Source organism: Bicyclus anynana, chromosome 25 (assembly GCF_947172395.1).
Source record: "Bicyclus anynana chromosome 25, ilBicAnyn1.1, whole genome shotgun sequence".
Taxonomy (NCBI): Eukaryota; Metazoa; Arthropoda; class Insecta; order Lepidoptera; family Nymphalidae; genus Bicyclus; species Bicyclus anynana.
The window spans coordinates 7,130,031-7,154,861 of record NC_069107.1 but is presented as its reverse complement, the minus strand read 5'-3'; the positions used below and the strand labels follow the sequence as shown (position 1 = coordinate 7,154,861).

The window sequence follows — 24,831 nt, the reverse complement described above, 5'->3', positions numbered from 1 at the left end:
ACCGTGAAGGAAAACATTGTGAGGAATCCTGCACATGTAAGAATTTTCTTAATTCTCGTTCGTGTGTGTAGTCTGCCAATCCGCATTGGGCTAGCTTGGTGGACTATTGGCCTTACCCCTCTCATTCTGAGAGGAAACTCGAGCTCAGCAGTGAGTCGAATATGGGTTGATAATGATGATGGTGATCAAATGTTTAAAAATAACCTGTAACATATCCTATTTAAAATATTATAGTAAATTCGAAAGTTTGAATGTTTATTACTTAATAAAGCAAAAATACTTATCAACTGGACAGGATTTTAGTAACATTTAGCATTGCGAGCGGTAGGTTACTATCTAGACTTTATATTAAGTACTAGTGGACGCCTGCGACTTCCTCCGCGTAGAATTTGGTTTTTTACAAATCCCTCGTAAACCATTTTTTTTCCGGGATGAAGTCTTTCGGGAAGGAAGGAGCCTATGTGTTAATCAAGAGTAAAATCTATTTCCATTCCAAATTTCAGCCAAATCGGCTCAGTAGTTGCGGCGTTAAAGAGTAACAAACATCCAAACAAACGAACATCCATACAAACTGTCGCGTTTATAATATTAGTAGAAATCCAGATTATAACCTAAAACCACAACTTTATACTCGAAAAGTAAAATTCCTAGCTGATACTCAACACCCAGTAAAAAATTCACGTCTTTAAAGTTTTAGCTCCAGCCATCAGTTTCAACAAATCTAAAAATTACTTATTAAATGAGGCTCCCATACAATAAACGCGATTTTTTGTAAAATGGTACGGAACCCTTAGTGTGCTAATTATTTTTTTAATTGAAAAATGCTAATAATAATAATTTTGTTGTTACAGCGGACCCCTTACCCGGCAAGCATGTACCACTTGAGAGCTACGAGAGCGAGTTGGAGCGGGAGCACGCGCTGCCGACGTCCGTCCCCAACGCCGACATCCTCAAGACTAACAGCAATCCCACGTACCACAAGCCTAGGTAAGCTCGGTTCAATGCTACCAACCGAAGATACTGAAATATTTATTTATTTGGACCACTAACATAATTATATGTACCTACACAGAATTATGGGTGAGGACAAGGTACGTTTATATCTACAGACATTTAGCGTATCAGACAAAATAATATTCTTCTATAAAGTGTCTATTAACATATTTATATCTATCGTAACGCGGCCGCGGTTCATGTCTGTAGATTTTGTAGAGTCATTTTCATGAAAGAAAGCTAAAACTTGAACTAAAATGACAGCGCCTCACACAAATGTCAATAAGACCGCCATTACCAAATGACTGAAGCGCGCCTTTATGATATTAGCACCGCGTCTGAGGGACTTATTTCATGAAAATGACTTTTTAAAGTTCTCTAGCTACCTGCTGGGCAGTGTGAAAAGACGGTGTCTGTGGGTGTCTGCCACGCTACTTGTCTGTGACGCAGTGTCTGTAGATATAAACGGACCCTGGAATACGGTTTACTTAACCACGATTGGCCAGCATCGTGTGACTGACTACTAAATTGCTTAGCGTTACATCGTTATAGATATGGTAGTTACTAGCTTCGATCTCATAAAACAAGCGACACAACATACACCATTTATACCTACTTTGCATACCAGATAATTTTCTTAATTCTCTGGTATGCAGATTTGCTCACGATAATTTTCCTTCTCTGTTTGAGACACTTGATATTTAATTTCTTAAAATGCATATAACACAAAGACAAAGTGTGCATTTATTTAATTAAATTGTCGTATTTGTAAATGTATAATGATAATTAATTATTCAATATGTACGTATAAATAAAAGCAAGCGATTTTCCCCTTTAAGCCGGTTTTAGCGCAGATTTTAAATCTCAAAGCGAATCAATTAATGAATTGCTTCGGAAATGAATTCAGCTCAGAGCTCCGTTATACAGTGTGATTCGCAATAAACTCGACAAATATCGAAATAAAATTAACAAATATCTGGATAAAATCGACTTAAAATAATATTTTTTGGATAATATATAAATAAATTGATGTTTTTATAAGCATAACTCTGTTTTTAATTGCTGACAGATTTTCATTTCCTAAGAACGACGGAGCTATTAAACAGACCAGCTGGTCATGCTGATCTTACAAAAATATTATTGTGACTAGATTACTAAACGAGTATCTCAAAAGCTAGTCAGAGATTGCACAGGGCTTAACCCTTTGTACCAAGCCTTTGTATGAGTATCTCAAAAAGGATACGAACTTTCTGCCTAATCAAGACGTTCATTTCCTAAGAACGATGGAGCTATTAAATAGACCAGCTGGTCATGCTGATCTTACAAAAATATTATTGTGACTAGATTACTAAACGAGTATCTCAAAAAGGGTTCGAACTCTCTGTGTAACCAAGACTTTCATTTCCTTAAAACGATGGAGTTATTAAATAGACCAGCTGGTCATGCTGATCTTACAAAAATATTATTGTGACTAGATTACTAAACGAGTATCTCAAAAGCTAGTCAGAGATTGCACAGGGCTTAACCCTTTGTACCAAGCCTTTTTATGAGTATCTCAAAATGGATACGAACTTTCTGTCTAATCAAGACGTTAATTTCCTAAGAACGACAGAGTTATTAAATAGACCAGCTGGTCATGTGCTGATCTTACAAAAATATTATTGTGGCTAGTTTACTAAGCGAATATCTCAAAAAGGGTTCGAACTCTCTGTGTAACCAAGACTTTCATTTCCTTAAAACGATGGAGTTATTAAATAGACCAGCTGGTCATTTGCTTGTTTAACAAAAATATTATTGTGACTAGATTACTAAGCGAGTATCTCAAAAGCTCTCTCCGAGATTGCACAGGGCTTAACCCTTTGTACCAAGCCTTTGTATATGTATCTCAAAAATGATACGAACTTTCTGACTAATCAAGATGTTCATTTCCTAAGAACGATAGAGCTATTAAATTGACCAGCTAGTCATTTGCTTGTCTAAAAAAAATATTATTGTAACTAGATTACTAAGCGAGTATATAAAAAAGGATTCGAACTCTCTGTGTAACCAAGACTTTCATTTCCTAAGAAAGACGGAGTTATTAAATAGACCAGCTGGTCATTTGCTTGTCTAACAAAAATATTATTGTGACTAGATTACTAAGCGAGTATCTCAAAAGCTCTCTCCGAGATTGCACAGGGCTTAACCCTTTGTACCCAGTCTTTGTATGAGTATCTCAAAAAGGATACAAACTTTCTGACTAATCAAGATGTTCATTTCCTAAGAACGATAGAGCTATTAAAAAGACCAGCTGGTCATTTGCTTGTCTAACAAAAATATTATTGTGACTAGATTACAAAGCCAGTATCTCAAAAGCTCGTCAGAGATTGCACAGGGCTTAACCCTTTGTACCAAGCCTTTGTATATGTATCTCAAAATGATACAAACTTTCTGACTAATCAAGATGTTCATATCCTAATAACGATAGAGCTATTAAATAGACCAGCTGGTCATTTGCTTGTCTAACAAAAATATTATTGTGACTAGATTACAAAGCGAGTATCTCAAAAAGGGTTCGAACTCTCTGTGTAACCAAGACTTTCATTTCCTAAAAACGATGGAATTATTAAATAGACCAGCTGGTCATTTGCTTGTCTAACAAAAATATTATTGTGACTAGATTACAAAGCGAGTATCTCAAAAGCTCGTCAGTGTTCAACCCTTTGTAACATTATTTATTTACGTCATTTAAAGCCACCCCCCAGGAATGGCTGCCGGTAATACCGGGAAGAAATTAAATCATTACCGTAAATTGGGGTTAGTGCCTCTTAAAGTTAAATATCCTTTGCGAGGCGTAAAAGTTTTATCCTTTCCGAACCGTTTAATCCTTTCGTGAACATAAAAACTCCGGCGTCGCATCCTTTCGAGTCTAAAGTAATGATCTATAGAGATTAAAGTGCTAATTCGTGGACTAAATATTTAAAAGAGGTATCATTTGATTTTTTTGTTTGCTTGTTACGAATAGGCTCCGAAACTATTGGACCGATTTTAAATCAATATCAAATAAAATAAAAAAAACATTTATTTCAATTAGTAAATTAGTAAACATTTATTTTCATTAAATACAAAAATTTACGAATTTATTTCAAATCCGCATGGCGACGCGTCGCCACACCGTACACACTACTGTATATTTACACCATCTTATAGCGTGGCGACGCGTCGCCACGCCAGAAATCGGTTTTGCGTGCGGCTATAGATGTTTCAATTATCCCATATTAGAGCTCGACCATTTTTGCTTGTTTTTTATCATATTTTCGTCAAATGGGAGTTCCCAGGCCTACCTTTATTGCCATGACAGTAAAACCTATAACGTCATCGGCATAGAGTTGAGTTTTACCTTATTCGGAAATATTATGTGCTATATAAAACGCCAATTTAGTGAGTGCTTTATAAAATATCAAAACCATAAAACATATCTTCACAAGCAGTAACAATGACTTGGTCGTTAACCTTTAATGGACGTGGAGTCTCAGAATTAGATCTACTAGACTATTAGGCCAATAGTCCACCATGCTAGATTTTATCATTTATCATTATTCGTTCTTAACTGTTATTGTTGGAACAATAACTACTAACGAAAAGCGATGAAATTAACTTCATTACATTCATAAGATCGTAAAACATATCTTTGCAGACAATAACTAAAATGATCTAAGTGTTCGATATAAATAATCTCGTTATCCATTTCATCGTAATTCGTTACTAGTTATTTTATTTCATTGGATTCATAAAATCGTTAAACTTGTCTTCTCAAATAATAACGACATTAATTTAATTAATTGGTATTGTTATTATTTACTACATGTTTTATTTCATTGGAGATACTAAAACGTGTCTTCGGTAACATTAACTACAATGAATCAATGATTTAATCCTTGTCATTATCCACATCCATTTCATCGTACCAATGTCGGAGTATAAGGAGTTTCACATCAGAAGCGGTTGTCTGTCAGGTCTAACAATTCCCACTAAGAATGTTACCAATAAACCCTGAGTGGCAGAGAATGACCTTGAGTGGAGTCACGCACTTGTGAACGATGTCTGTAGGGTTAAAGGATCTTTTGACTGTTAACAAACACTCCCCTTTTCCACTCAAGTCACTCTCCCCGTCTATTCCAAGTAACCCATAAAGAATTACACAAATAGAGATGTGGACGGCTCGAACGCCACGAGCACACTGAAGCCGTCCGTACCGCAGGTCGTTGCAACGCGGCGATAACACCAGTTATTTTATTTCATCGAATCAATATGATCTCAAAACGTGTCTTCGCTGACAATGATTTATTCGTTATCGTCACCCGTTTCATCGTTATTTGTTAATAGTTATTTTATATCCTGAAACGCGTCTAATCAAACAATGACAACGACACGTCAAAGACGTTAATCGTTACACATTTATACGTTACTCGTTACCAGTTATTGTTTTTTTTTATTTCATTGGATCCATTTGAAAGTGAAACTAAATCGATTCCCACACTGGATTCAATTTATACGCGAAGCCATCGGACTGAATGTGGATTTAATGTCAGTAATTGAATCGCTTTTGAGTTGCAAAACTGTATTTTATAAAAGTATTTTGAAGGACGATCACGTCCGCTGCTCTGAAGGTATCCGTTTTCAGCGTTTTGTACTTCAGTGGATTCGGATTTATTGAGAAGCAACTTTCAGACGTATTTGATGTTTTTTTTGGAAAATAGCGTGATGAGCAACTGAAGGTTATTTTATTTCTTTAGCTGCCGTGGATTTACTAAATGCGGTTCGTTTTTCCATAAAGCAGCCACCTTGGTTTCCGAATTACGTGAAACCGTCTTTAGTAAAGAGGTAAAGTTTGTGGTGTTTTATGGGGTTTGGATCTACTGCACCGATTTTGTTCTTTTACCACTAGAAAGCCACGTTATTTATGAGTGTCATAGGCTATATTTTATCCCCGTATTCGCATGGGAACAGGAACTCTTAGTGTCGGATTACGGTAAGTTGATGCCTTAAGCAATGTAAGCAATGTTAGCATTACTTTTTTTTTAGCTAAAGCTAAAGCTAAAGGTTTAGCTTTAGCTTTAGGTTACTCCAAACGGTCACATATTCCCAAGTATTAGGAAGCTATATTAATATTGTAAGCTCGATGCGACGCGTGGGTATATCTTCCTACGCACAACACGGTATCCGTGATAAGCAAATAAAGGTCGTATTACTATTACAATAGAGTCCCATATCGGTTAAATCATTGTCAGTTCATCCCTACTTTATTGTAGATCGATAATTACTTCTTGCGGGTAAAGTGGTGGCCACTGGAATATGAGGAACAGTTTGAGCGAAGCGACGAAGCGACTAGGTGTTAAAGCTCAAAACTCATCTCATCATCAACCCAGCGCTGCGCTGGTAGATCCACCACAAGCGTAACATGCTGAGTGGTGATCATTTTGGTACCACACATTGTCTTTCGATTTTGTTTAATATGAATATATTTTCTTCTGTGTATTGTGTGTTTGTTTCAAATGTTTTTTTTTCTTTCTTTTCTATCTATCGGCGGAACACGGAGCGGTTGGGTATCGCCTCGATACATTCAGTATATAAATTCTACTTTCATCAAACTTGCTGTAAAACTCCATACTTCTACGCGCACTTGTAGCATACGAGACGTAGCTCGGTGTCCATATGAGTTTTAAACTTAATTCTAGTAAGACGCGCATGCTCTTGGTTGTGCTTGGTATATGAGTCTAAAGCCATGTTCTCGAGCCATGAGCGCGGTTATTTGTTTTTATATCCAGGTTTAACATACCATACCCCTACGGCTCCTATACTTATATGGCTCCTACCATAACACTTTACGAGTATTTTCGTGGTACTGCTGTGGCAAAAATAAAGTAATTGGACTTAGTGCGAAATCTACTACGTTTGAGGTTTTTGCCAATCAAATTAGGAATACAAACGACGAAATTTTAATAATAATTAATTAGGTATTTTAACTTTTTAACATATTGACGCTTATGATAACACATGTCATAATAATTATATTGTGGTTTTGCTCCCCGCTACCGCTGTTTGTCTTTTCCGTTCTCGTGGCCCAGAGCTCATAAAATTTAATATATTTTTGGGAGAAATTTAACTCGATTTTTTATATTGGATGTATTAAGATTTATTTGAGTGCCGTTAGGATCTAGTTGCGGTGTAAACTAATTAAGAAATGCAATTTTGTTAAACAGAAACCAAACAAGTACAATATAATATTTACTTAAATTTTACTTTTACTATTTTTTAAACACTTATTAATACTTAATATTATAAACAGGTAGTTTGTGAGGTTGTACGGGGTAATTTCTGGATGTACTGAACCGATTTTGAAAATTATTTTACCAATAGCAAGCCACGTTATTTGCGAATGTTTTAAGTTATGTTTTAACGGGTGAAACGGCGGGTCTGATAGCCATCCAATAAACAGTTTTTTTTTTCATTAGAAGTTAGCCCTTGACACGTGATGGTAAGTAATGATGCAATCTAAGATGGAAGCAGGCTAGCTTGTTAGAAGGAGGATGAAAATCCACACCCCTTTCAGTTTTTACCTACACGATAACGTACCGGAACGCTAAATCGCTTGGCGGTATAAACGTATAACCTACAGCAACCAACGGTTTGAGGTTAAAATATAGGTCACACCTATCCTATCCTAATAAACAAATTTTCGAATCTCGGATTTTTTGTAAAAAAAAAACTCACCAGTCATCCCCCCACCATCAATCCGCGGACTCAATCAATCACTGTGAACAAGTTTGAGCTTGTGTCGAGACTCGGGAGCGGGATTCATTATTCAAGATGAAACTTGTTCGACGACCCGGTTTGTTATTACTGATTTTTTTTTTAGTCAAGCACTTGACTGCAATCATTCGATGGTAAGTGATTCTGTGGCGTCATTCTAATTATCGAAATCTTTTAATGATGGTTCAATTAAACTTAAAACATCTATGTATGTAAGGTTGGAAGGCGGAAGTAAATTCGAGAGGGGCATTGCAGGCTTCGACCTGTACCCACTTTTGCTCGATATGGGAGTACCTAATATTGTAATTTCCATGAAATCTTTAACAATAATTTGCTTTCGAGATAATGTTACGATGTGCTACGAGTATGTCGGTGATTTCTTCAGTCAATCAATCAACCAATCAATCAATCAATCAATCAATCAATCAATCAATTTATTCATTTGCATTTCTTCTGCGGATCTCCTCATTTTCGATTCGATCACGCAGAGATACTCCGAGCATAGCTCGCTCCATCGTCCGCTGAGTGACTCTGAATGTGTGGTACAACTTTAAAATAAATGTTTTATTTTTATTTCTTTCTAGTCATCATCATCATTATCAACCCACATTCGGCTCACTGCTGAGCTTGAATCTCCTCTCAGAGTGAGAGGGATTAGGCCAATAGTCTACCACACTGGCCCAATGCAGATAGGCAGACTTCACACACGCAGAGAATTAAGAAAATTCTCTGGTATGCAGGTTTCCTGACGATGTTTTTCCTTCACTGTTTGAGACACGTGATATTTTATTTCTTACAATGCACGCAACTGAAAAGTTGGAGCTGCATGCCCCGGATTCAAACCCACCCTCCGGAATCGGAGGCAGAGGTCATATCCACTGGGCTTCCACGGCTTTTATTTCTAATTCCGTCAGCTATTACACTACAAACAATCGTTTTGAATATCTCATAACATATGATTTAATAGTTCCCCTAATTACCAAGTTAGGTACAAGTAAAAAACGAAATCTGAATTAGCACACTAAGTTCATTTTCGTGCCGTCGAGTCAGGCTTTAGCCGGCGATTATGCAAACGAATGGCACATCACGAGACCGGCTGCCGGTCGTGGTTTTTACTGTTTAATTAAAAACTGTTCCCATGTACGTATACCTATGAACAAGTATATATAATACACAGGTTTTAGCAGACTCAGAAGTAGTAGTTACCCCTGTAGCCAAGTAGCAATTTCTACGAGTGACAGATCTTGATCATGTGACCTGTCGATATAAAATGGCAGAGAATGACCTCGAGTGGAGTCACTCACTTGTGAACGTTGTGTGTAGGGTTAAGGACGTCCTTTAAGGTTAACAAACACTCCCCTTTTCTACCCAGGTACCTATAGTACTTGGAATAAGCGGGGAGAGTGACTTACACAACAAGAAATGTGGACTGTGGACGGCTAGAACGCCACGAGGGTACTGAAGACCAATCGCTACCCCTCTCTAAATCCCTACTCTTTACGAAAACAACTACTATTTCCTACACCGGTTTTTGTTACGTTGGTTACGTGGAAAGTTGGGTTAATATATTCAACATTTTTAACATATATGTGCATGACATCATGCCCATTGCGACCAACACACGATCAGTTTTACCGGACGTCAAGCCGTATGTGCTGCAGGCATGTGAGTTACGAGACCGGCTACCGGTCGTGGTTTTTAATTAAAAACTGTTCCCATGTATAACTAAAAGTATGACGTAAACACAGGTTTTTGTAAAACGTGGTTACGTGGACACTTTGTGGTTAATATATTAAAATGCAACTAATGAATTTCCTTTATTCCTTTATTTCCAACGACATTATATACTATAGACATGTTATATGCACGTGCATGGGTAGGGGTAGGGTAGGGATTAGGGAGGGGTAGGGTATGGGTAGGGTATAGGTAGTTGGTTGTTGTTAATTAGAAAACACGGCGTGATACAACGTCGGAGTATGCTCGTCTATCCATACGGAGTCCTTATTCATGAGCTGGTTCTTGCAACGCGGCCTATGAAAAGGAAGTAGTGAATTTAGAAAACCGAAAAACCAAAGGAATATTTCCACACCGACGAAAGTCATTAATTTAAACTATAGTTTCACTGTTTCATCCCCTTTCATCCCCCAGCGGTGTGTATTGCGCTCCATTTTTTATTCAAACACTTTGAATTTTTCAAGAAGTGCACTAGCTTCAAATTTATAAACAGCTTACAGTGGAAAAACTCGGAAAATTCCCAACAAGAGCGGAGAAAATGTTATTAACTGGAAGTATCAAGCGAGTCTTCTTTAAAATTGGTTGTTCAAAACTGTGTCTAGCCCTCAGAGATCTTTTTCTTTTATTCCTTCGTCAAGTTCGTTTAGGTCAGAGGTCCTAAAACTTATTGCCTCATGGAACACTTGCCAATATTAGCATACTAGTAGACGCCTCCGCGGTTTCACGCGCGTGGTTCCCGTCCCCGTAGTAATACGGGAATATTATGGCGCATATGGCGCTAGTGTGCGCAGCATAGAAGTTCGTCTCCGTATTTTTTATTTGTTTTAAATATTCAAAGTATTGCTACGATTATAAAAAGTGCTCAGAAGTGTGTAGTAAGACCTGAAACGCAAGTGATATTGTTATCCAACTGCCACCATCAAAACTAGCTTAGAAAACTTGAAATAAAAAGTGTAACAACGGTTGGCTAGCATTCTGTAATTTAAAAGTGAACAGAGTGTTTTGGCATATTGAAAGCTAATTGTGCACTTTAATAACTGAAATAGAAAGACAGTGAGTAAATACATAGATTACCATGTTGTTTTCTTTAACTACATGATATAAAAGCTATATGTATTTCTAATTGTAAATATCAGAATAATAGAACAACTGTCACTAGATGGCGTTACTATACATTTTTTATGAATAATTTGAATGAATTGCATCGCTCACGCCGCTGAATGATAACACTGCGGCTTGCCTAGCGGTCATTGACCCCGCATGACTACTGTCTTTGTCACTCATTAGACGTTCCTACGTAATTATTAGCGACAGATTTTTATACCGCTTGTTAACGCATATTGTTTGCTACTTAAAATGAATTGCGCTGCGTGTTGCGGTGAAGTGAGCGGTAGGGACGAATATATGCAGTGTATGAATAAGGAATGCTGTAAAAATTATCACCTCCTATGTAGCGGAGTGGCGGGTGTTGAGGCGGTTGATTCTTCGGTTTGGATTTGCCCTGAATGTGCTTGTTCTTCAAAGAAGGGCGGAGACAACAGCCATACCCCGGTCGGGCTCCATAGGAAAATCCGGGATACGAATGTTACGTTTCGTAAAAGACCAGTGGTTAGCGATAGTAATGATGATTTGTTATTGAGTGACTTATGCTTAGAAATTAAATGTCTTCGTGGAGAAGTATCTATGCTCAGAGACCAACTCAACCAAGCAACAACAACAATCACGGCTTTTCAAAACAATTTTAATTTTCTCTGTAACTCTCAAAAAGATATATTGGACCAACTTAGTAAATTGAACGTCCAGAAGGTTACTTTATCGGACGTTATGTCTACTAAAGAGCCCTCCGCTGTGAATGCTGTGTTAAATGAACAGGTTTCTCGTCTCGACACTGTCATATTAGAACCTGCCCAACAGAAGCGCTCAACTAAAGTCTATCCTGGGGCTGAAGTGGGTCGCTGTGTGGATAAGAATGCTGAACCTCTTAAAACGATTCCTCCGAGCACTGAAGAACGGTCCATAGGAAACAATATGAATGACATAGATGAATGGACTACAGTCGTCAGAAAAAGGAAAAGTGTTCGGCCAGTCTCACTTCGTGGTACAGCGAGCCCCTCGGTTACATCTCTGAAAGCTGTGGTGCCATGTAAATACCTGCACCTTTGGAATATGGAATCTGGTGCCCAAGAGGTTCTCGCGTACCTGCGGCAACTCTGTCCAGATGACACGTGCTCGGTGGAGGAGCTCAATCCAAGAGGGAATTACAAATCTTACAAAATTTCTGTTCCTGAAGCGTACTATGAGACCTGCTACGCACAAGATGTCTGGCCGCTCAATGCTAAAATCAAGCCCTGGATTCAATATAGAAAACCCCCCAAATCAGTTCATAACACAACGGCACAGTCTCAGCAGCCCTTTCGTGACCAACACTAAGCCCAAATTATCCAACACTAAGGCCATGGTCACCCTTGACGTCCTATACCAAAACGTGCGTGGAATTAAGACAAAGCTAAAACTATGGAGAAATAATCTCTTGCTAACACCATCAGATATCGTTGCAGTCACCGAATCATTTCTAGATCGCTCGGTTGTGGATTCGGAAGTTGCATGCGGAGACTGGAGTATAATTCGCAGAGATCGCCCCACGCCTTGTGGAGGAGTGATGATCCTAGCTCGTCATGGGATTACAATGCGTCGCCGGCAAGATTTCGAAACTGATGCTGGTGAGGATTTATGGGTAACATTTACGATCCGCAAACGCCCCATCTACGTTTGTGTTGTGTATATTAAACCCAGTGCAAATGATTCTGAATACATGACCTGGTTTTGTAAAGTCGAGTCAATCATACAGAGTTTGAATGGTAGTGTTTTTATAGTGGGTGATCTAAACCTGAACAGCGCTTCCCTCAATATTCAGAATTATTTTTGTTATTTTATGTCTTTTTGTGATTTTACTGAAAAAAACCATATTATAAATGTACATGGCTCAATGTTGGATGTTATACTAGTTAGGAATTCCATTAAGTATAATGTCACAGTGTCGGTAAACTCTACTGAAGGCATGGTCAATCTCGATGCATATCACCCAGCTCTTAATATATTGCTTAATTTTGAGACCCTTCGTCAGTATGATCGGACTGAGCCTAGTAATATAAACAGGTCCAAAGACTGGAACTTCAGAAAATGCAACTTTGAACTGTTATCACAGTTACTATCTGAAACTTCTTGGAGCGACGTCTACAATTCTACTGATGTGGACTCCGCTGTTCATAACTTCTATGAAACCCTTTATAGTATTTTTGATAGATGCATTCCTAAAAAATCGAGACCAAATAAAGTTAGCCAATATCCAGTATGGTTCACCAAAGATTTAATTCAGGATTGCTCTCGCAAAATTCAGTTACATAAGAAATGGAAAAAGTCTCAGACTGCGTCAGACTATAAACTATTTTCTGATTTGAGGTTGAGTTTGAAGGAACGAATTCCAGTTATTTATGACACTTATATAAAATCTATTGAGAGTGATCTTAGAAGGGATCCGCGAAAATTCTGGTTCTATGTTTCCAGTTTACGATCTAAGGGTGGTTTTAAACCAACAGTGGACTATAATGGTGAGAGTTATGTGGGAGTAAAAGCAGCCGAAGCCTTTGCTAAATATTTTTGTAGTGTCTTTCTTACTGATATTCCTGAACTGAATAGCGTGACAGCGAGTAGTCTTGATAATTCCAGCAGTAATTTTATCAGCATACCGTATATTTGTATTTCACACATTAAACTAGGTATCAAGAGACTTAAGCTCAATAGCTCCATCGGACCTGATCAAACTCCACCTTTAATTCTCAAAAAATTTGGCCACTTTGTATGTCCACTCTTCCATATTTTTAATCTCTCCATAAATACTGGGATATACCCCTCGATTTGGAAACTATCAAGAGTCACGCCCATCCCAAAAGCCAGTAATTCCACCAGCGTAGAAGATTTTCGCCCAATAGCTATTTTGTCGTCCCCGGCGAAAGTTTTTGAGAGCATTCTTCATGAATTAATATATAGTCAGATTAATACACACCTTTGTAGTGAACAGCATGGGTTTAGAAGTAAACGATCAGTTACCACTAATCTATTAATATTAGTAGACTATATTTCTACTTGTTTGGACCGTGGTACTCAGGTTGATGTACTCTACTTTGATTTTCGCAAGGCCTTTGATAGGGTCAACAATGACATACTCTTAATTAAGCTAAGTAAAATAGGATTTGCTCCTAATATCTTACATTTGATGGCTAATTATTTACGGGATCGGAAGCAATTCGTACGTCTCGGTATTTATGAGTCTGAATCATATCACACTCGTTCCGGTGTCAGTCAAGGTTCTATATTGGGGCCTCTACTTTTTCTAATTATGATCAATGATCTTCCTTCAGTTCTTAGTAGAGCAAAGTGTCTCTTATATGCGGATGACTTGAAATTATATCTAGAAGTAAAATCGGAGAATGATTGTGTTGTTCTGCAGAGAGAACTTGATGCCGTATTGGATTGGAGTCTGAATAATAAAATGGATTTCAATCCAACAAAGTGCTCAGTCATGACATTTGCACGGATAAAGCAACCCGTGTTCTTCTCTTATAACATGGGTAAAGTTCTTCTCCCCAGAGTAACGTATATTAAAGATTTGGGAGTTATCTTCGACCCCAAATTAACTTTTCATGACCACATTTTAGCAACCGCTTCTGATTCATCAAAACGATTAGGATTCATTATGCGAAATACTCGGGACTTTCAAAACAGTCTCACAATAAAACTTTTATACAATTCTCTAGTTCGTAGTAAACTGGAAACTAGCGCCTGTATTTGGAATCCCTATGAATGCACCTATTCGTTAGTATTGGAGAAAGTTCAAAAAGCTTTTCTTAGATATTTGTACAAGCGTCTCCAAGGTTATTATCCCTTTCTGTACCCCACAAAGTTCCTATTGGGTCACTTAGGTTATAACTCGTTGGAGACGAGGCGAGCTTACGAACAATTAATTACTATATGCAAAGTTTTTAGGGGCAGAATAGACTGTCCGGAGCTTCTTAATGACTTGTGTCGAATATTTGTTCCTAAAAACAACCTGAATCCTCGCCGCCGAAAATTGATGGTCGTTCCTTTTTCTCGGACAGTATCACGCGCCAATTCCCCAGTACCACGCACACTAACCGCATTAAATGGCCTGTTGTCGGAGTTTCCTGACTGTGACATTTTTGCAGATAATTGGGCCAAATTGTGCAGGGATATCTTGCAATTTTGCGAGAGGATGTAATTTAAATATATTTTTTTATTTTATTTGATAATTATTGTAATTGATATTTTAGTTAAGATAGTCAATAAGCTTTCTGTACATCAGTTTTTATGTTTAATTTTTCTTATTTTTGTCTATTTTTACTGTGGTGTTTTGTTCTTTTTAATTTTTATGTACATTTCTTTTAATTAGTGTAACTGGATTTATCCGTGCTAATTAATAATAATAAATAAATAAATAAATAAATAAATAAAATATAGCCTTCCTCGATAAATGGGCTATCTAATAGTGAAAGAATTTTTCAAATCGGACCAGTAGTTCCTGAGATTAGCGCGTTTAAACAAACAAATTCTTCAGCTTTATACTATTAGTATATACGCAGGACCTGAACGCAGCACGTAGTATATTTAAAAAAAATATACGTATTGTTATACATATTTCTCGGAGGTCAGTAGAGGTCATTATTAAAATTGTTCCTCATAAAATTGTCTACAAAAAAGGAGTTTTTCTGTAAAATTAACGGTTTTCGCATTAAAGCGCTGAGAAAGCGACTAGAATGCACTCACATATGATATACCATTTTGAAATCCTCTTGATGATTAGGGATGATTACAGTTTTTTTAATTGTATATAAATGAAGAGTATGCTAATAGTAAAGCTATTTTGTAAAAGTAACAAACAGGGTATCTGCGATCATTACTTTTGGAGCTACAAGGATTTAAAGGGTCAGATTTGCGGCACTGTCACGGATCCCTGAAAAAGGCCCCAAACAAAATGGTACGAATTAATGACGTCGTAGGTACATAATGATCGTTAGATTTGTATGGGCGTTCTAACAAAATTAATAATAATAATAATAATATTTATTGATTCACTAGTACACATAAAAAAAAATTACTAATATCTTTGTTATTTTTGCATTATTAAAAGTGTTCCTCATAAAATTGTCTACAAAAAAGGAGTTTTTCTGTAAAATTAACGGTTTTCGCATTAAAGCGCTGAGAAAGCGACTAGAATGCACTCACATATGATATACCATTTTGAAATCCTCCTGATGATTAGGGATGATTACAGTTTTTTAAATTGTATATAAATGAAGAGTATGCTAATAGTAAAGCTATTTTGTAAAAGTAACAGGGTATCTGCGATCATTACTTTCGGAGCTACAGGGATATACAGAGTCAGATTTGCGGCACTGCCACGGAACCCTGAAATACGCCCCATACAAAATGGTACGAATTAATGACGTCGTAGGTACATAATGATTGTTAGATTTGTATGGGCGTTCTAACAAAATTACTAATATCTTTGTTATTTGTGCGTTCATGTTTATAATTCATTTATTAAAAAATGTCACATTTAATGTAAGGATTTTAGCTTCCTTACATTAAATGTGACATTTTTTAATAAATGAGCTGTATGAATTTTCATCTAATTACGATAAAAGATTTTTAATACATTTTGTAATTTTATAATCTTATTTATTTTGCAAATATCCGTACAATCTTTGTTTTTAATGTATAAATTAGTTAACATTGACCTTATTTCTCCGAATGTATCGTAAAAATCAATATATTCAAACCTAGTCATCATCCCCATTTGATACCCATAACGCTCGGTAAGAATATTTCCCCAGATTGTAGTTTAGGATGCCTAAAATTACTGGACTAATAAGAACCTTAAAACCAAGATATAATTTACACATTACGAGAACCCAAATAAACTGAATAAGGTACCTACAATAAATAAATTGTACGAATATTTTCCAAAAATATTCAACCTCTGGTCGGGGCGACCACTATTAATCAAATTCTCTTTTGTTCGCAACCACACTTGCATTGCAACAATGCACCCCCAAGCTTCATTTATTATATTCAAATACCTAACCCTGTCTTCGGTACGATTCTACCCCTTTTTCAATGTGATGAAGGTATATTGTTATTTTATTTCACCCTTTTATAATCTATCTATTGTTTTTAAATAATCTGTTTTTACCGTATGCAAGATTATGTTTTCAAAATTTATGAACGTAATTGCTGCCTTAATATGTTTTAAGTATGTAATATTCTGTTAAATACTGACTTCTTTGAGCTTTATTATAATTAACAAACATTCTTATTTCATTCAATTCTTGAAAAATTAGCTATACTTAATAATACCTTCTACTTACGCCATCTAGCGTCAGATAGAAAAACTAAATTTTCAAAGTAATTTTATGCCTATGTTAAAATATTCTACATAATTTTATTTGTAGTAGTTAAAATTGTAATAAATAAATTGTAAACTTTTTAATTTACTTGTAAATAACGCCTTAAGTAAGGCGTAGTAAGGCGTTATTTAGTTCAAGCAGCGCCATCTATCTGTGAGCGGCAAAACTAAACTTTAGAACGTAAAACTGCCAAGAACAATAAAAATTGGGAGTTTTAGCGTGCCAGCCAGAACTAGATAACAAATTACACATTGTTTTGATTCTTAAACGTGTAATAGTTTAGCCTATAGTGAAATTGAACTTAAATACATGGATTTGATATGAATTTAAATGATATGAACTGAAGACATGGCTGTACGGTGTAATAATACCTTTGCCTATTCCCTATGGGAAAGAATAAAGAAAAAAGAATTAGAAATGTAATAAAAAAAAATACTTTCCCGCCGGTCATAGACCTCATAGATCGACGCAATAACGGGTTGCCAGTTGTTTGGAGAATATTTCGTGAGGTAGTTCTCACATTGCTTTCTCTCCCAATGAAAATATTTAGTTGACAAAATCGTTTGGAAATTTTCATTTTATACCTGAAAATTCTTTTGTTAAGGATAAATTTATTTGCATAATTATGCTAGCGAAATAAAATATGTTATTTCAATTCAATTAAATTATTTTATTTGTAGATTGTGTTACGAGTATTTACGAACCATTTGTATATTATTACGAATTTGCCGCGTGGCGCAGTGGGTAGTGACCCTGCTTTCTGCATTCATGGCTGTGGGTTATTTTTTTATTCTTTACAAGTTCGCCCTTGTCTACAATCTCACCTGATGGTAAGTGATGATGTAGTCTTAGATGGAAGCGGCCTAACTTTTTAGGAGGAGAATGAAAATTCACACCCCTTTCGGTTTCTACACGGCATCGTACCGGAACGCTAAATCGCTTGGCGGTACGTCTTTGCCGGTAGGGTGGTAACTAGCCACGGCCGAAGCCACGTACCAGCCAAACCTGGACCAATTAAGAAAATCTCAATCTGGAACCCAGGACCAGGGTTCGATTCCCACAATTGGAAAATATTTGTGTGATGAGCATGGGTGTTTTTAAGTGTCTGTGTGTATTTATACATTATATAAGTATATATATATATATATATATATATATATATATATATATATATATATATATATTATATATATATATATATATAAATGTATATTAATATTATAATATAATATCAACTATCATAGCACCCATAACACAAGCTACTCTGTATGCTTACTTTGGGGCTAGATAGTGATGTATATTTATTTAAGTCTATTATTATTTATATAATTGGCTATGTAGTCGCGATTATTAGGTATGTTTATCTCTAAATGTAATTTTTTATATTAATTTTCATATAATATTCAGTTTATAAAATTTCAAATAATAACAAAATTAATAAATTAGTTATTACATGAAAACTCTGTAGTTCGCGCGGGATTTATGAAACACTTAATTTCATGCGGACAACGCCGCGGACGTCCGCTAGTCATTCTCAACCCATATTCGGCTCACTGCTGAGCTCGAGTCTCCTCTCAGAATGAGAGGGGTTAGGCCAATAGTCCACCACGCAGAGAATAAAGAAAATTCTCTGGTATGCAGGTTTCCTCACGATGTTTTCCTTCATCGTTTTTTGAGACACGTGATATTTAATTTCTTATTGGGATTACTTTTTGCGGTGATTTTGTAGGAACGTAACCGATCTATAGTATAAAATTATCATTGTTTTACTATAACAAAATAACATTATTCGATTTGTGTCGTATGTTTATGCATACATAACAATTATATGTCTGTCCATACGACATATTACAAAATTACAATGCACACACGCTCTAGTAATTTTGTCGGTTTTGCATGCGCGCTCGCTAATTAAGAAATTATCTAATTCATACTTGTGCAACGTAAGTGAAAGTTTCTCATAATAATATCCTAGTTCATAAAAGGATTAAAGAAATTATTGGAAGTAGGTATATGAACCATGTGCCCTTATAGCCCATTGGATATGACCTCTGCCTCCGATTCCGGAGGGCGTGGGTTCGAATCCGGTCAGTTGTGTGCATTTTAGGAAATTAAACGGTGAAGGAAAAACATCGTGAAGAAATCTACCTGAGAATTTTCTTGATTCTCTACATGTGTGAAGTCTGCCAAGCTTGGGCCAGCGTGGTGGACTATTAGCTACCTAACCTCAAATATCACGTGAAAGAAAGAAAGAAAAATGCGTTTATTTTAAAATTATGCCACACATCACAATATCTCCAGTACACCATGACCTCCAGGACAATACCCTGCGATGTGTGGCATAACCCAGTGCGCAGTGGCATAACGTGCTTCAAACGTGCACAACCCATGTTCGGCTCACTGTTGAGCACGAATGTCACCTCTCATTTGGAGGTGAGATTCGTGCTCAACAGTGAGCCGAACATGGGTTGTGATGAATTGAACGTTGTTGAATTTATTTTAAATCCAAAAATAAAATTTATTTGCAATTAAGGCTAAATAAATAAAGAAATCGTGAGAAAATCCAATCGAGAGAGAAAACTAAAAGTTGTATTTATTATTCCGTTTGCAATTCCAGTTTGCAAGTGACGCATCACTCTATTAAAGACTAGTTCTTAGGGAGAGAGTACATTAATTTTTTTTTTTGTGCAATGTATGCACATTTCATAGAAACACATCATACCTCCGTCGCGCAGTGGTATGCGCAGTGGATTTACAAGGCGGAGGTCCAGGATTCGATCCGCTACTGGGCCGATTGAGGTTTTCGTAATTAGTCAGTCCAGTAGTCTGGGAGGCTTCGGCTGTGGTTATTTACCACCCTACCGGCAAAGACGTACCGCCAAGCGATTTAGCGTTCCAGTACGATGTTGTTTAGAAACCGAAAGGAGTGTTGATTTTCATCCTCCTCCTAACAAGTTAATCCACTTCCATCTAAGATTGCATCATCACTTACCATAAGGTGAGATTGTAGTCAAGGGCTAACTTGTACAGAATAAAAAAAAAATGATAATTCAGGCAGTGTGACATCAGCTTTACAAGTTAAAACACAAATATACATACAGACATCGCGCGGAATTCATTAAAATGCGGTTAACGCGGCGCGAATACGGCGAACGGAGCTGCGTGGCGGGCACTATGCCAATTTTTAGATCACCCACCATTCACGTGAACCCGGATTACATTCAACATTATACGTGACCGCGGACCCAGTTACACTGGTCGGTAACAGGTCACTGACATTCGCTAAAGTTGTACAGGAGAAATCTGTTTAAAACTAGTCTTAGAATGCGACTTGTGTCGTTTTGTTGCGTCTTGAGCATCTTTCATTCAACGTTTTCTTAATGGCCGCATAGCGAATGCGGTTTTAATTAGAGAATTGTATTTAGAAAGGATTCTAAACAAAGATATAATACTATTGGATATGTCACTTACGCGTTAAAACTGAGACGAACAAGGGTGACTAATTGTCTTAATTTCATTCAATCGCATAGTAGTAACAACGGAAGTTATATAAACAAATAATACCTGTACTACAGTCTTCCTTGATGAATAATGTTTGCGTGGTTTCCGATCCCTTAGGAAGACGGGGACAAAATATAGCCTATATCCTTCCTCGATAAATGGGCTATATAACACTGAAAGAATTTTTCAAATCGGACCAGTAGTTTCTGAGATTAACACGTTCAATCAAATAAACAAACTCTTCAGCTTTATAATATTAGTATAGATAATGAGATTGGTATATTTGTCTCGACGCAATACACAGTATATTATCACAGTTTGTTTGTACAAACAACAGATAGTGTCCCAATTATTATTCTACAGCGAGAACTCAATAATTACTGAAGATAATACTAATCAATACTTGGTAATTAATCATTACCCTAATCACTGAACTGAATTCACCGCATAATTATAGCATAATACACGTTAAAGTGAGTGAGAGACCTGTCTTCGATTCAGAGAGCGTAGGTTCGAATCCGGTCCGGGGCATGCACATCCAACTTTCCAGTTATGTGCATCTTATTAAGAAAAAACATCGTAAAAAAACCTGCATATCTGAGACTTTTCTTATTTCTCTGCGTGTGTGAAGTCTGTTAATCCGCATTGGGCCAGCGTGGTGGACTATTGGCCTAACCCTTCCTATTTTGATAGGAGAGTCGTGCTCAATAGTGTGCCAAATATGGGTCGTTGATGATGATGAAGCGTGAATATGTTAATTTCATTATTATTTCATACTAACATTAATGGGTTCAAATTTAATGTATGAACCGTTACAATGTCCAAATTAGTATCATTTAATAAATAATAATATCAGTTTTAGACAGGTCTAATTTCAGTTTTATTGAAAGTTCATCAAGATATGGGCAATTATCTACAGTAAAAAATGCACGATTACAAAAACACACACATTTCCAAAAAATATTAGCAACTATAAATTCGAATTATTTTTGGTGATTTTAATTTATGATTAAATGAAGAATTATCCGTTATTTTTTTTTCTGTAACGTGCTGGGCCATAAATGGTCGATCTCCTTTAGACACGGAACCCAAATATTTCTACATCTTGTTTTGTTCTGTCCCACGTTTGGTCAATTTCGCAATTTGTCATTTAATTTGCGAAACGTCGCGAAAACGTGATTTTTAGACCCGACGAGAAATCAACACGACTCGTGATCACGAATGTTACGTGAACACTCATTATGTCTCTTTATTTACCTTACTTCTTTTGTTTACTTTTTACGGTACTTAACGGTGATTCACAAAAAATCATAAAAATTAAAAAAAAAATCGAAATTTCGATAGTTCCTAATAGCAGATGGTAATGAAAATAGTTAAAACCGACAACTTATGATAGGCGTCCACTGATCTGCATCGTACATATCGGACGCCTCGCATTAAATGTTCGATGCGATCCGCAGGATCAGTGGACGCATTTGTATGACTTTCTATACAAAGAATACTAATCAGTTTGATACGATGCGTCCGATGCGTACGATACGGATCTGTGGACGCTTGCCGTTAACGTACTTTTCAAGGCGGGAGTGTAACACTACCAACTCTGGGCTGAGTATTTTTATTAAATAAAAAAGAAAGGAAAGTTTAATATTCAAAGATTCGAACCCAGGTCCTCGTGATTCGAACCCACATTGACTAATTAACGAGGCAGTCAAGCTATATTATCCAAAAAACTTCTGGTCTCAAAACTATTCTGAAACACAATAAAAACAAGACCAGCTGGTATGTGCCTAAAATGGCACAATGTAACAGTTTGTCTTTAATGTAAAATATTGATAAAAAAAACATTCCTTACAATAATACATTGTGATGTCAATGAATGAACGAACATAAAACGTATCTTTACAACGTCATATTGAATTGTAAACACAAATAAACAAGTTAGCAACAAACAAACACGAATTATAAACAATAAACGCTAAAGGCGAAGCATATTCAATTCAACAATGCAATGTCGGGCCGTAAATCGCTAGCTCGCAGTGAATGCGAAACGTATTACAATAATAGTCTAAGAGATGGCCGTCAAATAATGCGTATTTATATATTTTTGAAATGTAACTTTGGAAACGAGAATGAATTTGTGAATTTAAAACTGAATCATCGATGAAACGAAAATGCGTCACGACAAAGAGGTGACATAGGATTAAGTTGGCGAGAGAATGAGATAGAACACATAACACGCTATTTATATTTGCAATATTTTATTGTTATATGCCATGCTTCCTAGCTTTCGAAATTTTCACTTCTGCCATGTGTGAATTGCGATTTATAAAACAAAACATTTTACCCGTCTTTTTAAACATTATGTATTGGCCTCCTCAAATTAACCATAAAAACAAATTCTGTCATATGAGTGAGAGAAGGGTAAGCCAGACAAAGTGGTGCCGTTACGCGTTACGTTACAAAGCGATTTACCCTCCCAAAATATAATCGATAGTGAAACTTAGTCAAGATCCATTACAAAGCGATTTATTTATGCGAGTCAAATGATGTATCTACCAGAGCTCTTAGACTACAACAGTCACACGGCATCACTGTTAGCTGTAAGCGACGCACCCAGAATTGTAAAATACCGTCAGTTTTGAGAAATCCCAAGCGCGGAATGTCTTATCACCATGGATAATACCTAAGTTCCTTGAGACTTTGATATTCTTAGACGTTGCTGTACAGTGATTGACGGCAGAATATCTTTATCAAGCAAGGAAATTACTTGTTGATAATAATTTATTATATGATTTTTTTTAATCTACTAATGGGTTACTTGATACAGGCAGCTCAATACCCTCGTGTTAGGAATTCTTTAAGAGAGGCCTATTTTTAGCAGTGGACGTTGTGGTTGATAACGATGATGAATGGGTGAAATTATTTAGTTATTAAGACTAGTTTGTTCGTTTTTTTCAACCCTCGACGCTGTGTCAGTCTATGGCCCCGTAGCTCTTAAACGGGTGAAACGATTTGAATGCGCTGTTTTTAAATTTGTAAACTGGTTTTTTAGGTATTATGTTACATCAACATTGGTTATTATATATTTCTTTTATTAGGCCGCCCGCACACCACGGTGCCGCATTACTGGCTGGAGTGGGAGCCGTGCCGTCGTACGCGCCGCCCGGACGCGCCTTCTTCACGCCGCCGCTGCCGCCCGAGTACCGCAACCCCTTCGCCGATAAGCCGACACTCAGAGGTGAGTATTCAATGATAGCAATAGCAATAGCAGCAGCAGCAGCATTAGCAATAGTATACTGACCCTCAGAGGTGAGCATTCATTCATAGAAATAGCAGTAGCAACAGTATCAGGTCGCTCTCACTACATTGTGACACATTGTTGGCTGGAGAGACTGCAGTACCGCGGTACAGTTAGGCCGTGCCTTCTTTGCGCTTTCGCCGATAAGTCGACACTTATAGGGTTAGCATTTATTGATAGAAATAACAACAGCAGTATCAAGTTGCGCCTTATTCACGCCACCGCTGCCACCCGAATACCGTAACTTCTTCACCGATAAGCATGCAAGCGATGAGCATTCATTGATAGCAATAGCATTAGCAGTAGCAATAGTATCAGGTCGCTCTCACACCACGCTGACACCACATTGCTAGCCCGCGTGAATGCCAATAAACTGACCCTCAGAGGTAAGCATTCATTCATAGCAATATCAGTAGAAACGGTATCATGGCGCTCCCACTACACTGTGACGCATTGTTAGCTGGAGTGGTGCCGCGGTACCGCTCGACCGCGGCTTCTTCGCGCCTTTGCCGATAAGTCGACACTTAAAGTGTTAGCATTTATTGATAGAAATAACAACAGCAGAATCAACCACGCCACCGCTGCCACCGTAACTCTTTCACCGATAAGCCGGCACTCAAAGGTTCATTCATTGATAGCGATAGCAATAGTATGAAGTCGTTCTCACAACCCGCTGACACCACATTGCTAGCCCGCGTGAGTGTGATGCCGATAAACTGACCCTCAGAGGTGAGTAGTATTCAATAATAGCAATATCAGTAGCAACGTTATCAGGGCGCTCCCACGACTCTGTGACACATTGTTGGCTGGAGTGGTGCCGCTCGGCCGTGACTTCTTCGCGCCTTTGCCGATAAGTCGACACTTAAAGCATTCGTTGATAGAAATAACAACAGCAGTAGTATCAAGATGCGCCTTCTTCACGCCACCACTGCCACCCGAATACCGTAACTTCTTCACCGATAAGCATGCAAGCAATGAGCATTCGTTGATAGCAATAGCAGTAGAGAGGTGAGCATAGCAATAGTATCA

General features: G+C 37.2%; 1 protein-coding gene across 3 annotated transcripts in view; it reads left to right on the top strand.

Annotated features, from left to right (window-relative positions):
* LOC112055973 (uncharacterized) overlaps positions 1-24,831 on the top strand; it is a 743,744-nt gene that overhangs the window by 706,977 nt on the left and 11,936 nt on the right. For all 3 annotated transcript variants that reach the window (XM_052889302.1, XM_052889303.1, XM_052889304.1), the window contains 2 exons: positions 852-987; positions 23,603-23,742. In XM_052889302.1, coding sequence (XP_052745262.1) covers positions 852-987; positions 23,603-23,742 — 276 coding nt within the window. The remainder of the gene's footprint in view (positions 1-851; positions 988-23,602; positions 23,743-24,831) is intronic.